At 42.8% G+C, this 18272-nt stretch overlaps 1 protein-coding gene across 2 annotated transcripts in view; it reads left to right on the plus strand.

Annotated features, from left to right (window-relative positions):
* The first annotated feature begins 6555 nt into the window (after positions 1–6555).
* EloA (transcription elongation factor elongin A) overlaps positions 6556–18272 on the plus strand; it is a 53099-nt gene continuing 41382 nt past the window's right edge. The window contains exons 1-6 of one of the 2 annotated variants that reach the window (XM_076201712.1): positions 6556–6708; positions 8666–8854; positions 9105–10293; positions 12311–12459; positions 12686–12882; positions 15526–15620. In XM_076201712.1, coding sequence (XP_076057827.1) covers positions 6625–6708; positions 8666–8854; positions 9105–10293; positions 12311–12459; positions 12686–12882; positions 15526–15620 — 1903 coding nt within the window. In that variant the 5' untranslated portion in view covers positions 6556–6624. The remainder of the gene's footprint in view (positions 6709–8665; positions 8855–9104; positions 10294–12310; positions 12460–12685; positions 12883–15525; positions 15621–18272) is intronic. The other variant, XM_076201713.1, reaches the window with a different exon arrangement.

Raw genomic sequence — 18272 nt, forward strand, 5'->3', positions numbered from 1 at the left:
GCGAAGGCTTTTGATAGTCTTCCTGATGTTGTCTTGCGACAACGACAGCGTCGCTGTAGTCGTATCCCATTGGATACCGAGCCACTCCAGCTGTTGTGAGGGTACTAGGGAGGACTTGGGCAGGTTTAAGAGGAAGCCCATCTCCCCTAATACTCTTACAGCTACCGATACGCTCGTTAGTGTCCTCTCTCGAGAGGGAGAGTACACTAGCCAGTCGTCTAGGTACACGAGGGTCGCCACCCCTTGGTCCGCGAGGACCGAGGTGACGATCTTCGAGAGCTTGGTGAAGATCCTCGGAGCAAGAGAGAGACCGAAGGGGAGCCTGGTGAACTGGTACGTCTCGGTCCCCACTTGGAACGCCAGAAAGCGTCGGAACCTCGTGTGGATCGGTACGTGCCAGTACGCGTCCTGGAGATCCAGGGACGCGAGCCAGTCCTCTTTGGATAGGGTAGCACGGACCTGAGCTACCGTTACCATTTTGAAGTGTTGAGGCTTCAAAAACTTGTTTAGGGCGCTCAGGTCCATGACTAACCTTGTCTTGTCCGAGTTCTTCTTCGGCACGGAAAACAGGCGGGAAAGGAAGAATTTGCCGTGAGCTTTTTCTACCACACCCTTCTCCACCATGGCTCTGACGTGGTGGAAGACGTCTGCTGAGACCTCGGTATCTGGGGGCGGACGACGTAGAGGAGGCAGCTGTTCCTAGGGCCAGGTTAGGCCGTGTTTGATGGTGCGGGCTGCCCATCCATGGGAGGGCCACGCGTGGTCCCATCCCCGTAGGCAGCCCCTCACTGCCTCACTTCTCCCTTGGTTCCGCCTTGGTGTGCTGGGCGGTCCGGGGAGCTGTGTCGGTGGAGCGCTTGATGTTGGTGGAGGAGGGCTCCTTACGGTGCCGTCTCTGTTGGCCCAGCGCGCCCCCTTTACCACGTTTCGGCTGGTTCGCTCCACGCTGTTTGCTGCGTTGCGGAAAGGAGCGAGTGCCGGGGCGGTTGTCCTTGTGCCCCTGCTGGTGGGTAGCTGTGGACGGCCTCGGCCTATACTGAGGAACTGGTACTTGTATGATGGTCGGCATGGCTGCAAGTACTCGGTCCGTGGCCTCCCGGTCGAACAGGTCGAGCGAGAGTGGTTTGGCCCTGATGACACCCTGTCTAGCCTCCGCGGGTACCGACTTCACTGCGGAGCGGCGGGAGTCGGCCCTGGCCTCGGCGAAGGCACGGACTGCGTGGGGTAGGGCTGTTGCCACTAGCGACGCCGTCTGCTCGCCCACTTCACTCAGGAGGTTCAGGGTGTCCCTGTGAACGACACGTGGGAAGAGGTTATTATTATTATGATAAGATGCCATAAGAAATATAACATCAAAATTACACAGTGCACTTACGAAGTCACAGACAGAAACTGAGGAACAAACCTGAGTTGACCGTCGGAGGCGGTGTGCACTTTGCTAGCCAGGGAGCGTAGGGCTTGTGTCAGGGTGGAGGTCAGGGAAACCACTGAGAGTGGGCCAGTTCTGTCTTGGCCGATTTCTCCTTAGTGGCCAGTTTACTCTCTGGCTCACTGAGTCTGGACGGGAGCGAGAGAGCATCGGAGGTAGTTTGCGTACCTCGCCAAAGTATCCTGGGTAGAGCAGGGTCTACACAAGATGAAGGCGGGAGTATGGGCACAGATGGTAGTGCTGGACGTTTAGGTGGAGCGGACTTAGTAGAGAGAGAGGCCGTCTCGACCAGTGCAGCCGCGTCCATATTTCTCCCCTTTGCCTCAGCGGGGAAGAAGGACGAGTCGGGCATGCGAAGCATCGGTACCTCATGCTCTCTATACACGGGTGACAGGTCGGCGGGGAACAGTAGTGGATTCATGAGCATAGCTCTGACAGCATCAAAGCACGTCTTGTGATTAAACTTTGGTTGCTGTGGTGTCTGCTCCGCCTGTGACCAGGGTTTCAGTTTGTAGGATATACACTGGTCACCTTTGTCGTCCGTAGAGATACTGATGAGGACGTCAGTCCGAATCACAAAACCAGATGGTGAGGTAGGATCCGGGGCAAGCGCTATCAGCTTTCCTCCTTCGTGTTTCGTCGCCCACGTAGACGGTAGAGGGGCCCAGTTGTAAGGCACGAAGTTAGTTATAGGCTCACCTTCTTCCTCCCAGTCCGCGTCGTCATTCGAGTGTGACGAGGCGAAGCTCGGGGAGGGAGGTGGAGAGGAGCGGGCCGGACCGGGAGCGAGGGCTGGTGCCGGTCCCGGGGCAGGCGGAGTAGTATGATACCACGGCTGAGAGGGTAGCGACTGGCGGATCAGGTTCAGTATCTCTTCCCTGAAGCCCGGCACCTCTGAGAGGAGAGAAAGTTTAGGCCTCTTGGTGGTCCTAGGAGAGCGGGATCCGGAGCGTGACCTCCTCCTGTGCCCTTTAGACCGTCTATGTCTATGGTGCCTGTCCTCTCTCGATGGGGAGGGAGCAGACGAGGAGGAAGAAGGGGAGCGAGGTTTCCCGTTGCTCCTACTCTTACTCTTAGAACTGTGTTTCTTACGCGGCGAGGCCGGTGGGGGAAGAGACACTAGGGATGGGGAGCGCGACACTGAACTCGAGGAGAAACGGTCTCGGGTAGGCGAGGGAGAGTGCGCGTGAGGAGACGAGCGTGAACGAGGCGTGTCACAGTCCCGGGTAGGCGAGGGGGAGCGTCGCCCAGGCGAGGGGCGTAGCTCCTCCCTTGACTGGTCTGGAGAGCGAGAGCGGCGGGTAGGCCGAGAGCTAGGACGGGAGTGGGAGTGGAGGCCCGAGGTGGAGCTTCTCCTAGAAATGGAGCGGGTACGAGAGCGTGACCGTCTCCTAGGGGTAGAGTGTTGCCTTGCTTGAGATGAGGCACGCTCAGGAGAGGCAGAGGTGCCTCCAGACACCGTACGGGCCCTGGCGAGACCCAGCTCCAGGGCCAGGGCTTGATCAGCAAGCTCTACCCGCGGGCTGCCCCGCTTTTGTGCTGCCTTCTTCAGGCGCTGCCACACCGCCCGTAGGGACACTAGAGGAGGCGGAGCCGGTCTAGTGTCTTTAGGGTAGAGCCTCAACTGTTGCACCCAACACTCACACTGGGGGCAGGCGGTTGGGTCGTAGCGGAAGTCTACGAAACAGGGCTAGTGCGTGGAGCAGGCGAGGTGGCCGTCTCTAGCCACCTTAGCGGTGCAGCCATTCTGAGAACAGATCAGGTCAGCACACTCTGCCTGAAAAGATAAAATGCACGGAGTTAGAAGAAGTCCACCAAGGGAGGAGTGACTAACAATTCTAAAACGTGACTCGAGAGGTACATCGACAAAAAAAAAAACACCCAGAGGGTAGTACCAACACCAGAAGAGCTCAGTGGGCGACTGGTGTTGGTGAGAGCCGTGCCCCGGAACGGGGTAATCACCCACGCTAGGAGGGTGGCGCGACCCGTCCCTCGCGGGACGGGATGCGACGGCAGTAGCCCGGCACGGGGGTGAGTGTGTGACGTGTCGGGCCAATGTTGTCCACCCTTGCCAAGAGGGGACGGCGGACAGGGTCCGCGTGGGTTCAGGGTGATGCTAAGATCAGGAACCAAGCAGCGTAGCAAGAGCTACTATGGGGTGCGTGGAAGCACGCATCCACGAGTTCGGAGTACCCAGGGAACAACCGAACACGTACTCTCGAGACCGGGCGTAACTGGCTATGGAACGTCGGTAAAAACGAAAAGAGTCTACTCTGAAACAAACGTCCAGAGGTCCCCCAAACCTCAAAGGAGAACGGAGTACCCAGGGAACAACCGATTCCGAGGAGGGGGGGGGGGAAGAAACTGCTAACCCTAGTGTGGTGAGCACACACCCTCATCACACCAAGGAGGTCCCACGCACGGGCCTCAGGACGGCATGGGACAACAAAAACCAGCCATTGTTAGAAAATGTGGTACGTCGAGACGACGGAACACAAAATCTAACAGGATCGATAAAAAAACGTAGGTTAATCTAGCGAGAGGAAAAAAAACTGAGGGAGTACACATGTGGAACAACCCCGGAAGTTCTAAGTCCCCGCGCACAAAAACCACAGCCGCCACATTTCTCTAACTCACACGGGAGAGATAGAGAATGGAAACGGCCAAAAACTTTTTCGGAACTTACCATGAAGAGGAGTGGGGTCGGACGAGAAGGAAGAGTGCTGCTTTCTAGAGGAGATGCCGACGACACGGTCCGAAAAAGCTTAATGGGGTATCCTGGCCTTCCCTGCCCACGACCCGCGATGCGCATGCGCAGTTTACTTGGTCTATCGGCAGTTGCCGTGTTCTTCGTTTTCTTTCTTCTTGGAATCTGTTAAACACTGGCCAATGAAAGTTTCTTTCATTGATGATCTTCAGATACTTCGGACCTTAAGGGCAGCCAACACGGGACATGATGGCTACCCCCGATGTATAAGCACAAGTGTCCAGATTCTTTCCACCGAAAACACCTGGATAGCGTATACGGGCCGTGGGCTGCCCCAGGAGTGAGGCGGTAGTACCAAAACGTGTGAACCGCTCCGCCGGTCATGGGAGCTGTCGTGTTACTCTCGTGGCCTATGTGGCTGGTATGGGCTGCGTGATAGTGATGCGACCTGTAAATAAGTTTTCCTGTGTGATTTATGAAACAGTACATGTCTACATGTACCGGTATTTGACCATAAAAGTAATCAAACAAGTACGCTAAAACTGACATAAACAAGAGAACATGTAGATGTTTTAACTTGTATCAACTGATCTGCATAACAATATAGATCAGTGGTTGTATCCTATGTACATTATTTTGTGCGAAGCATAAATTAAGCCTTCACATATGTGTGTGTTAGTGTGACCACATGTTATAATCTCAATCTCTCGAATCTTGACAAGCAGTCATCTTCGGCGTTTTTCGAAATCTAGTCATCTGGTCATTGAAATGCACACAGTTAATTACTGGATTACAATTACTTTATTTGCACAACTAACTACACATGTATTTCAACAAACAAATTTCACCTGTCACTAAACATACACGTATCCACAATATTCCAAGAAACCTCCAGTGAATCTTAACAGAACAAAACCTACATTAGTATTTATTGTGTATATTGCTATTGCATCGTGTACAGCACATTACAGGTGCCTTAAATATTGGACGATAGTGATATACATGGATATGCATCGATGCTTTTGAAACAATATATTTCACATCAATCCTGAAAAAGAAACTTTGACACGGAAATCGTTCAGTGAAAAAATTGTACATACATCAGTTACAATAGTACTAGTGGTTCATATTCATTAAATAGAAACGAAGACACATACCCGCTATGTTTGGTCCTGAAAAATCATACTCTTTCGTAACAGTAGTTGAGACCGGTAGATGGATAAATTCTTATGAGTTGAAACATAATAGTACATGGGGTGGGGGGTGTCGAATTTCACCAGAAAAAACGTTACATAATTTTTGAACGGGCCCTGAATAGTAATTCAGCCCATCTAATATGAATTCCTCGCACTTCACAATATAGGAAAAGTCTACACATGTAATCAGGAAGAACAACTGGTTCTATACAGCTACACAGCTCTGGACAGCGTTTGAGCCTTATAAGATATTTTAAATGATAAATATTTATCCTGCTAGTGCCACGATTACATTCGTGACAAATGGGTTGCTGCTAGATCTATTTCTTACAGATAATAAATACATAGCATTAACATGACAACACCTAACAAAACAGTTGGTGGGCAACATTTTATGGCTCCTGATGGCCGCATCATTTGTTGATGGGTATCGGGATGTCTTGGGTAATAAAACCTTAATTTACTTACGAGTGGAAGGACTGCTCACATCCACCTTTTCTCCGGTTGGTGCAGTTGAATGCAGCACAAGTTGGCATTGTAAAATGATCGTTAAATATGTAAAACACACCAGTATATAGGAGCGAAAGCTGCCGAGAACTGTAAGGGACGCTATCAATACTATCAGTCAATCGCGTGGCGTGGGTTTGTTTTGGTACTACCAACATGGCTGCCACCGACCTCAAAATCAGGACACCGATCCGTGATCCAGTTATTTTTAGATCAGTGGGTGTGAGGTCAGACAAACGGGTCTGTAGTTAGATGGAAGACCTCGTGATCCACCTTTAAAGATGGGGGTGATTAGTCCTTTCAATTTTGTTGGTATGACCCCATTGTCAAGTGATTTTCTCTAAAGTAGATGTTTAATAGACTGGTAAATCCCCTGTGCTTCCGAAGAGGTAACGTGCGGCTGATAAAATAATTTGGAGTAGCTATAATGAAAATATGTGCCAACCGGCACGGAAGGAGTAAGCCTGATTAAATGCATTATTACGTCGAAACATTTTTCGCAAGGTTGTTTTCCTGTCGTGGGATATTAAACCAGTCTAATGTTACAGCTGTTTCTTCTGGCCGCCATGACACTCAATTAAATACATATATAAATGTTCTTTCATTAAAAAAGTATGGTTGTTTTCTTCTTAATAAAGTGTTAGAAGGACACTAAGAAATGTCTTTATGAACTTTGGTAAAGCATCCTTGTCTGTTATATTCCGCACCCCTTCAGAGATTTCCATTTTGTTTTTACCTAGATACTCGCTTGGACCTAGAGTATCAGCTGTTAATGGCAGCCTAGGATGTCTTACAATAATATTACTAAGCAGATTGCACTATATCAACGAAAACTTGAAAAGTATGCAAACACGCAAGAAACAGAGAAGGTTAGTCGGTGAATAGTGCCTTATTACATAGTAGAATAATGTCGTATGTATTAAGAGTAATATACCCTCTGAATTTGTGTCACATATGTGTTTCAAACGAGTTCATAGTAGTATGCAAACTTTTCGTCTTATACGTCCCGGTTAGCACTCCAATTTTCAGGCTCTGTATGTATAAGCCGCCCCTTGACAATGATCTAAGCATCCCCCCCCCTGGAGGGTTCTGGATATATATATATATATATATTTTTTTTTTACTTCTTATTTTCACTGTCCTAATTTCACGGCATCGTTACGTTATTTGTAATACCAAGTGTAATCAATATAGCACCTCCAGTAGAAATGTTGTAAGACTTTTCTTTTATAAATGCTAATAAATCAAATTCAGAGCTGATTCACATGTAACTAGCATAATACTAATTAATATTGTAAGTAAAGTTTTATTATTCCTTGAAAATATGGTCCATTCTGGTCCTGATTTTGGTAAATATTTAGATGACACAGAGTATTTTTCTTATTGAATGTGGTTTTTCATATCTGTTGACAATTTTTTTCTCATGTATTTTCATCTCGGTAGAATTCATTTTGCCATCTTAAGCACTGGAGAGGAGGGGAGGAAATCATGTCAAAGGACCTGTAGGATTCCTGTACCTGTCTGAGCTAATTACCAGATTTTTTTCTATTTCTTCATGGTATACTGATCTTATTTGTCATATTTTTGTTACCTGCTTTGTTTGTATTTGCAAGTTATACATTTTTCTCCATTTGCCTTGCATTGAGAAAGTGATTGTGGAAAAACCATGCATATATCTCTTTAAAATACACTTTGGCTGAAATTCTTGAAAGATACCATAAGTATCATATGATTTTTTTCTTCTATATAAAATGTATAACACCATGACCATATATTGCTCTTTTAATACAAATGGAAAAGCATCAAGACATCTTGGTATAATCTATGGTCATGGAAACTGAATGGTTATGAACTAATATGATAAATATCAGAATATTATTTATAGTTCATAAGATATGTATACATATACAACACTGATAATTGTTGCCATGATTTTCATTGACTGTAAGCTCACAGCCCCACAGTGGCCGGTGATTGTCCTCAGGACCTCTCATAGATCTCTCAGGGAAAACACTTTGGACTATTCTTCTCGTTGTATTTGTGTGGAACAGTGTCTTTGTACCAGCTTACATTTGATTGTCTGGTCAAACAAGCGTTTGAGAGGATAAGGGAGCCATCACAAGTGCACCCATAGACAGAAATTACTAGAAAGATGCATATGGCCTCAAGAATGGAATTGTGTGCCTCCTGAAGTAGAGGGTTAGGTGTAAGCAAGATTGGTAATTGATTACTATCATAGAATCAATTCCTTTCCTAACCATATCAAATTGGCTCTAGGAGATCAGATGGACAAGTGCCTTATAGTAGTAGGAGGAAAATATTCCTTGGTTGTCAGGTCTCCTAATGAGAAAAGTTGGAAGAGAATATTGCTGAAGTTGGTAAGAGAGAGATCTTTGGCCTGGTCCAAACTGAGTGTCAGAGATGCACTTCAAGGTGAAGGTGAAGGTGTTGATAGGTTTTGATGACTGATGACTGGGCAGATAATTCTCTCAGATATTTTCTTGCATGGCCATTACTTTTTGATCCAATGAGAGGGCCTGAGGACCATTGCCAGCTATTGTGAGTCTGTGGGGTAGTTGCACCTAGGTGTAATTGATGTAATTAATGAATTAATTACCTGCCTGATTCTCCATTGTTACTGTTTTAGTGGAGGATGTTGAAATGAGCAGAGGTATGTCAGAGCAATTCTTCTTTCTTGGAAGTGATGTCATTGCTCGATTGATATCTAGGGAATTTGAAAATTAAAAGCATTGTAATGATTGTTTAGGCTACTACTAAGTGGAATTTAATAGCTTTTGCTAACAATTAGTTCTTTAACTTTTGCAGCTGCTGTACTGCATACACAAACTCAAGTATTTACCCGTTTGTGTCAGTCATTTGGAGGAAACTGGTGTTGGACGCTCAGTGAATGCTTTGCGTCACCATTCTGGTCTTGTGGGGGATAAAGCAAAAGCACTTGTTCAGAAATGGAAGACTATGGTGACAGAAGAAGAAGAACAGGATGGGAATCCACAGGTGAGTTGCATATTTCCTGAATGCTTTAAATGCTTGTTTTCCAATTACAATTAGTAAAAGATTCAAAATTCGTAGTGATTTAAATTTTTGTATACTTTGGCCATTTGTCTACATAAGCATGCAGAATTGAAGTCATATAATGGAATTTTCCATAATATGGGAGATTATATATTTCTTCTCAAAATAAATTAAGAGATTTTGATATGCTGTTCATCAAGGTTTTGTATGGCAAATAACTTTTTTATCTTAGCAGGATGATGGAGAACTTGAAGTTGCTGTAGAGCAGAAACTTGATGACCAGGAAGGTGATTATAATGATGACGATGATGATGATGAAGATAGAAACAGATTCCAGATTGTTGAGAATGATGCAGAAGAAGAAGTAGAAGAAGAAGAAGAAGAAGAGGTTGATATAATTGGAAGTTCAGAAAAGGAAGGCTACTACATAGAAAATAAGTATGGAAACTTGAGTGAGCCAAGCAGCAATGATGATTATAATCCACGAACCTCCAAGCAAGATTATCAGTTTTATGAGAGCAGTCAATCTGTATACAATCCAACACCACTTGGTGGCTCTTCATATCGTAGTAGCGAAAGTCCTGCAGGTACTCCAAGGGATGATGGAGATATGGGAAGCGGGTCCTCGAGAGTAAGCAGGAGTCGAGAGGAAAGGCATGATAGGGAGTCTTCAAAGGAAGAGGGGAGACATAGAAAAGAAAAGAAATCTAAAAGCCACAAAGATAAACATTCCAAGGATAGAAGGAAGGATGAAGAAAGACACAGGAGTAAGGAAGAAGAGAGAAAAAGAATCAAGGAAGAAGAGAAGCAAAGGTTAAAAGAATTAGAAAGGCAGAGAGCAAAAGAAGAAGAAAGACAAAGAAAAGAGGAAGAGAGGGAAAGATTAAGAGAGGAAGAACAGCAGAGGTTAAAAGAACAACAAAGATTAAAGGAAGAGAAATCTAAAGAGGAAGAGAGGCATAAGGGAAAGGAAAAAGACCGACATAAGGAGAAAAAATCAAGAGATGAAAAAAGACATGAAAGTGAATCAAAGAAAAATCACAAAGACTATGATTTAGGGAGAAGCGGAGACAAGGTGCAAAAGCATAAGAGTGAAATGCAAAGCAATGATGCTGCTGTGCTAAATGGTCACCATGGAAGTAGTAGTAGCAGTAGTAGTTCTTGTAGTGAAGGGAAAGAAAAACACAAGAAGGACAAAAAGCACAATAGTGAACATCAAGGTGAAAAACACAGAAAAGAAGGAAAAGAAAGTCGAAATTCTTCTAAAAATTCAAAGCATGGAAAGGATTCTGGAGAAAAAAGTAAAAAGGAAGGAAGAGATGGAGAGAGTTCTAAAAAAGAAAAAGACAAGCATAGAAGAAAGGGAGAGTCTAAAAAGAAAATGGAGGACACTTCACATGGCTTTGCTGAAGCTTTAATGGGTATGTGATTTGCATGTCGGTTTTATAAGTTAACTAGTTTATTTGTAAGTAAAACTTAAGTTAGATATCCAGAGCCAGGGAGAACCAAATGCTTTCACAGTTGAGCTCATTATCATGGAATCAAAGAACCCTTGGGTGGCTTAGGTGCGGCATTCTTGCTCCACACATGACAGTCTTAAGTTCAAAACCCAGGAGTGGGCACAAATGTGGGTGTTGGTAGTAAGACCACACATAAATAAAACCTGTGGAGTACCTTCCCAGTGCATAAACATCAACCATTTGTATAAGTTTTCTATGTATTCTTCGAGATGTACCTCAGCATGTCAAGAGGAAGGCAAGCCACTGCACTGGTAGGAAAGCACACACCCTTAGCCCTTGCCAGGGTGTCCTACAAAGTTTCATTCCATGGTGGTGCTGTCATCACAATGTGACAGATGCCAACAGTAGGATAGGTTTCTGCAGACATTCTATTCATACTTAATTTTTATATATGTTTTTTATTACTTAGAATTAGTAGATTTCCTCATTTCTTAAAGACCTCTCACCCATGTATATGTGAAAAAGTATTTAGTGCCAAATTTCAGTGTCCAACTATAACCTTTATAACTATAGTTGATTCAAGGTTCAAGCTAATATACATCTGACCCCTAACATTTGAAGGGGTTTAGGGATGACAGAATAATTTGTAAGCCCCTCAGACATGCCATGATCAAAGAAATATCCACCATAAGGAAATAAAATAATTTTTATCAACTTGGAACAACCAAAACCATCAATAACAATGTTTATTATAAAATAACCTATGAAAAAATGTAAACTATGAATGTGGAGCTGGTGAATGTAAGAGGTCAGGTATATATGAAAGTGGAAGACTGGTGGAAGAAATAGGGCATTAGAGTTAGGGAGAAAAAGAAAGTAGGAGGAACCTAAAGAGTAAAAAAAATGCCATACAAACATACAAATGGAAGAGACTGTAAGAGACCATAAGGCCTACACTAGGCAGTTCCATGTCCCTTTCCACTTGTTATTCTTTATAAAGCTATCAAATCTCTTAAATAATTGATTCAATGCTCACTACATGGTTATTAAGTATATTCCATTCCATTGTTAGTAAACCAATTCTTGCCTGTTTCCATCTTAAACCTAGATTTGTCCAATTTACATACAATACTATGAGTCCTGCCCTGCTGTCTTAATATGATGATCTTGCCTGTATCATCCTTGTTAAATCCTTTGGCCCATTTGTCATGGAAAGTAATGAAAGAAATTATGAAGCAATAGTTGTGCCAACTTATGCATAGAAATATTAGATGATAACTGCAAGAGAGGGAAATCATGAGACCATGGAAATGAGTTGATTAATGGCAGTGTATGTAGTTAGGAAATATGACAGTGGAACGATAGGGTTTGTGAAGGGGCTGGGGTACTGATGGGATTGGGAGAAATAGAACAGGCCAACTTTCGGTGGTGTGGTTATGTTGTGAGGATGGATGGAAGTATATCTTTTGATGCATGAATTGGTGGTGCTGGGAGTGAGAGCAATGGGTAGGTGAAGGAAGAAATGACTGGATAGAGTGAAGGAAATCTTAAGAGCATGTGGTCAGGATGTTGAACAAGTGAAAATGTGCACGAGAGACAGAAAGTCAGAGAAGAATGTATAGACAATTGATGGCATTTTTCATGGGAAGGATACACCAGAAATAAAATGGTGATAATATTAGGAAAGTGATGAGGTGCAGTCTTTGTAGGGTTTAAGCAAGAAGGAGTGAAAGGGATATGCATGATGGGAGTGAAAGAAGGGAGGCTTTTCTCTCCCATACCTGACCAACTTGCTTTACAGGTAACAGTTTATCAGGCGGGAAAAAATAAGACTTTATGATGAAGCAGTTATGCAGTGTAGACATTAAATTACAAGAACCCCCCCCCCCCCATCATTTTTTTTTTTTTTTTTTTTTTTTTTTTTTTCTCTCTTCTCTCTCTCTCATTTACATGACACATATTTTCATAACCTTTGCAGGTTTTGATAGTCCTGTCAAGAAGAAGAAAAAGAATAAGGATAAAGACAAAAATAAAGAAAGAACAGACAGTGAGGGCGAGGCATCAACCAGCAAAGGTTCTAGTAAGAGGTATATAGAAGACAGTCCACCTTTATATGATGCCAAAAAGGTGAGCATTTTTTATGGATTTAATGGATTTCCAAAAGTATAGATTTCTCCTTAAAAGGGAAAAAAGGCCCCTTGGTATGTGTATTTACCTAATTGTGGTATATAGAAAAGGAGCAACCCTCATTTGGTCCCATCTCCTATTGTCTTATTTCTCACATACATAATTTTATGTTGTTATTTTCTTTTTCCTTCCTTTTCTTGCTTTCATTACTTTTTCTATTCAACAGCCCCGTTTGCTGTCCAAAGCACCCTCAAGTAAGTTAGATCTGGACCTTGAGATCTCTGAGGCAGCCATGCTTCCAGAGATAACACCAAACTACCGCCCCTTGCCACATGTTCCCATCAGGGATTCTCACTCCACCAACATCCAGTCCATGACAGAAGAGGAGGCCCTCACAGCTGTTTTAGCTTCCAAAAGTGGAAGGTGAAGTATTTAAGAGTTATGATAGATTTTCAGAGAAAGTTAATTGTCACAAAAGTATGTACGATTGTATAAGTGTATGTATTGGTTGTGTATGTGTACAGCTCAGCTTATGTGGAATAAACCTTTTTTTTTTTTTGTGATATAGTCTATCATGTTGACAGACAACTATATGTGAGGTCTATGCAGTAACAAGTATTACCATGAGTACATCCAGTGACTAGTTACCTTCATTATGGTGATGCCCCACAAAGGTTGTATTCTCTCCAGTTTTATTTAGCTGAGGGGTTGAGTTGAGTCAGTGTTAAACTTACATAAATGAACCCCTTGGGTGCAAGGCTCTCCTGTAGTAGAGAGACTAACAATGGCTGCCTGCCTGCTGCCCCCATCATATGGGGTATTGACTACATGTTTCATGCCTACCACTCCCATGTCAGGGCCTGACTGCCAGAGCTGGTTTACTCCCATCCCTCATTATATGGTGACACTCCCTCATCCACTCAAAAAATTATAGAGCAGACAAGAACAACCATTTGGGCCACATTTTTTCTTGAGGCTTGCCTCGGCTGATGGTCGGGTGCCCACTGTAGCATCAGTTTGAACCAACGCTTTCCATGGCACAGAGGTTAGAAAAGGTATCCACTCTGAGTAATGGCCCCCAACCACTGTTCACCACAGGACCTGAGGTGACATAGGCATCATCACTATATGTGTTATATATCAACTTCCTCTAGGTATTGTCACTGCACTGGTATACCATGCCCATGGACACCATCTCCTGGGTTCATGTATTAACAGTTTTTGACCAATGACAAGGTTGAGGTCAAAACGGGTACCAGCCCAATAAACCACAAAAAAGAAAAAACAATACAACACAGTCCATATCACTTCTCTGTCAACTATGTCATATGTGTTCTTGAAATCCATGAAATTCTAAGACATCCTTACCCTTTGTTACTGCCCTTATAAAGGGGAAGTGTCTTTTGGTGTTTACACATACATACATGCACATACACATGCACAGACAAAGAGGATAAAAAGGGTGGAGTAATGTTTGTGGTGAGAAGTGATAAAGATGGAAGAAGCAAATCTGAGTAAAGACAAGGCTGAAGCAATTCACCAAAAGATCTGTACTATAAGGCATAATAAAAGAGACTTCACATTGGCACATGTTCCCCCCAAGACAAGAGCTTGAGATGAAACTGAATATCAGAAAATTTTAAAGGATACAATTCTTTTTCTAAAAAAAAATATTGAGCAGAGTTGTAACATAGTCCTTATTGGAGATTTTAATTGTGGTTATGTCAACTGGGAGGAATGGGAAGCAAGTTGAAGAGCAGATTCCTGGGAAAATACACTGTTGAGTATAGCAATGGAGAACACAATGACCCAGTGGGTAAAGGAAGTGACCTGGGTAAGAGGAGATGACACTTCCACAAAATTAAATCTGTTACCAACCAAAGAGCTAGACATCATCAGCTCCTTGAACTACCTTCATCCAATAAGAAACAGTGACCATGTTACAATTTAATTTCAGCTGGAGGATGAGGAAATAGAGCCAAGGAATGAATCACACAGGCAAGGGAGACTCAATTTTAGGAAAGCAGATTACTTAGGGTTGAGAAAATTCTTTGAAGAAACAAATTGGGAGGAATTCATGAATATCACAGGAATAAGGAGGAAATGGGAAATCTTTCTTGACATTTACAATGTAGGATTGAACAGATGTGTCAAAGACTAGAGAAAGGAAGAAACAAAAACAGGATTGATTTAACAAAAAGTGTGAGATTGTGAAAAAGACCACAGATGTCATGGGGAAAATGGAGAAAGAAAAGAAGCAATAAAACAAAAGGAGCTTACAAACAAGCAAGGAATGACTATACCAGAATTCATAGGGAGGAAGAAAACAATTTTGAAAGAGGTGTAGTAAAAAAAAAAATGCAAAGATTAACTAAAATTGATTTACAAGTTCATAAGTGGTAAATTGAGACACACTATCAAAACTGTCCTATGAAGACAGATTGTCAAAACTAGAATTACTGACTCTAGAACAAAGGAGAGAAAGAGGTGACTTGTTAGCCATCTACAGAATTGTGAGAAGTATAAAAGTCCTTGATAGCGAGCAGCTACAAAGATGGCCCCAACACTATAAAAGATGTCATATGAAAAAAGAGTGTCTAAACTAGAATTACTGACTTTGGAACAAAGAAGAGAAAAGTGACTTGTTGACCATCTACAGAATTATGAGAGGTGTGGAAATCCTTGATAGAGATGATTTACTAAATTGGGATAAGAGAAACACAAGAGGACATGGAAGGAAACAAAAAGGACAGTTGTAGAAGAGAGCTGAAAAAAAACAGCTTTCCCTACAGAGTGGTGCATGTATGAAACATACTAGATGAAACAGTAGTGTGTACAAAAACAATACAAGAATTTAAGAACAAGTTAGATATGGCAAGATGCAGAGACGGGACACCACGAGTGTAGCTCCCCTTCCTGTAAGATACAACTAGGTAAATACATACACACATATGCACACATGTTTAATATTCTTTTCCACTATCCTGAGGAATAAGGATTTGCATTTGTTCTCCTTGAAACTCAGACTTGATTTAGTCATGACAAACATATCATTTATATTAACAGGAGGAGTAAGGTGTATTCTGGGAAGACCACTGGCCTTAGTTATGTTCCGTCCCTGTATGAATCCTGCATAAGAGTCCTACAAGACAACATTGAAGGTAGGTAATTGGCTGATATTTACCAAAGGAAAACAGAGATATTTATACAGATGAATTTGTTTTTAGTTGTTGGATATTGAGGGCAAGGGACTTCCAATTTGTGGCATAAGTATTGACGTCAGCATCATCGCATCCAAACTTATGGCAGCTATGGTATATATATATATATATATATATATATGCAAAGTAGACCACTTTGCACTGAAGATGTAATTAGACGAAAGCGCTCTGCTTCGTTAGTTTACTTTTCCTAGTGGTTACTTACGCATTTGTGAACACACGCTCCTAGTGTTTTTATTGCATATATATATATATATATATATATATATATATATGTATGTATATATATATATATATATATATATATATATATGTATGAATATATATATATATATGTATATGTATGTATATATATATATATATATGTATGTATATATATATATATATATATTTTTATATATATATATATATATTTTTATATATATAGTCTATATATATATATATATATATATGTTTATATATATATATATATATATATATATATATATATATGCAACAGTAATCACAAAAAACACGTGAATAAAGATTTTTGCTAGTAACTTTGAAAATGTCTTAATAGACGAAAACGTTTAGTATTCCGTTCTTTAAATTTCCTCGTGGTTACTAGCAAAAATATATATATATATATATACATACATACATACATATACCAAGGCTTTTTCCCCCTGCACGGGGGGTAGCCAAAAAAGAAAAAGGCATAGAAACCACTCCCACCCATTCCATTTCCTATATATTCCACTCCCCTCCACCCTCCTCCCTCCCATTTATCTTGGCACCTCCTGGATGACGGGTCATCCCTACATCCTGTCCACTGCCCTGGGTCAGAAGCAGTGTCGCAAGACACAGCACATCCACAGCAAGGCCGCTATATATAGTACATATATATACATATATATATATATACATACATACATATCAAGGCCTTTTCCCCCTTACAAGGGAGGTAGCCAAAAAGGAAAAGGCATAAAATCATTCCCACCCATTCCATCCCTGAATACACTCCACACCCCTCCACCCTCCCTCTTATCTTAGCACCTCCTGGATGACGGGCCATCCCTGCACCTTGTCCACTGCCCTGGGTCAGAAGCAGTGTCGCAAAACACAGCACATCCACAGCAAGGCCACTTCATTAAATCAGCGACCCCCCCCTCTCTGTCCCCCATTGCATAAAAGGAGAAGATGGGGAGAAATCCCTTCAGGCTGCATCAAATTTTGCTCACACATACTACCTCACCCCCCATCCCCCCGCCCATTCCACATGCATCACAACATCATCCATATACAACCATTCTCCCTTCACCCCTGTCTTCTCTCCTTTCCCGTCCTTCGTCAACAGACATTCCCCTCTTCCCCAAAGCCCCCTTCACCCCATCCATCCACCTCATCCTAGGACGTCCCCTCATGTTCACTCCCTCCACATCTGCCTTCCATACCTCTTTTACTAGTCTTTCTTCACTCATTCTTTCCATGTGTCCAAACCATCCAAATACTCTTTCATCAACCCTATCTCCCAACTCCGTTTCCATTGCATGTTGAGAAAAAGGATTGTGGTACTCCCCAAGGCAGTTGTAGCTCCTCTTGGGGATCGGGGCCACCTGCGTAGAGCCGGTGGCCAAGGCTGGTTGCCGCCATTTGGCCCCCAACTCTTGGGATTGGGGGGTGGTCCCATGACGTAGATGCTGCGGCTCCAGGACCCTGCCACAACCTAACAAATAAAATATATAACACAGACATGCACAATAACACTAAAAGATGGCTGGCCAATTATCTGGCAGGTAGGAATACTTACGTGTCATATAATGGCCAATCATCGCACATCAGAAACATTAAGAATGGAGTACTGCAGGGCTCTGTTCTATCCCCCACATTCTTTAATCTATACATGCATGACTTACCCACACCAGACACCTCAGAAATACATATCTCTTCCTACGCAGACGACATAACAATCACATACACACATCATAACACAAACAAAGCTGCAGAAATAATCCAGCCATACCTTGATACACTCAACACATGGTTCATCACAAACAGACTCAAAATAGCTCCAACCAAATCTACAGCAACACTTCTCACCAACTGGACAAAAGAACACAAATACATACCTCATCTCTACATCAACAACACTCTAATACCACGCACAAGCACACCGAAAATTCTTGGTGTAACATACGATACATCCATGTCTTTCAAACAACACATCACAAACATAAACAAATGCGCACCTAGACTTAACGCACGTAAGTCAATCGCTGGAACAACATTTGGACAAAACAAAGAAACTAATACAACAATATACAAACAATGCATATGCTCAGTGATGAATTATGCGAGTCCTGCATGGGCTCCAAATCTCAGTGAGACACACCACAACACCCTTCAAATGATACAAAACAAAGCCCTAAAAACAATTACAGGCTGCACAAATACAACACCTACAGACCATTTACACCATGAAACAAAAGTCCTCAAAGTCAAGGACCACCTCGACATGAGAGGCACATAAACACTTGCCGCAGCCACCACAAACACATCACACCCACTATACTACATAGCAGAACACCCACACACACCAAGAAACATTAAAAC

The sequence above is a fragment of the Oratosquilla oratoria genome, chromosome 18, assembly GCF_046742065.1.
Source record: "Oratosquilla oratoria isolate Oo_2021 chromosome 18, ASM4674206v1, whole genome shotgun sequence".
Taxonomy (NCBI): Eukaryota; Metazoa; Arthropoda; class Malacostraca; order Stomatopoda; family Squillidae; genus Oratosquilla; species Oratosquilla oratoria.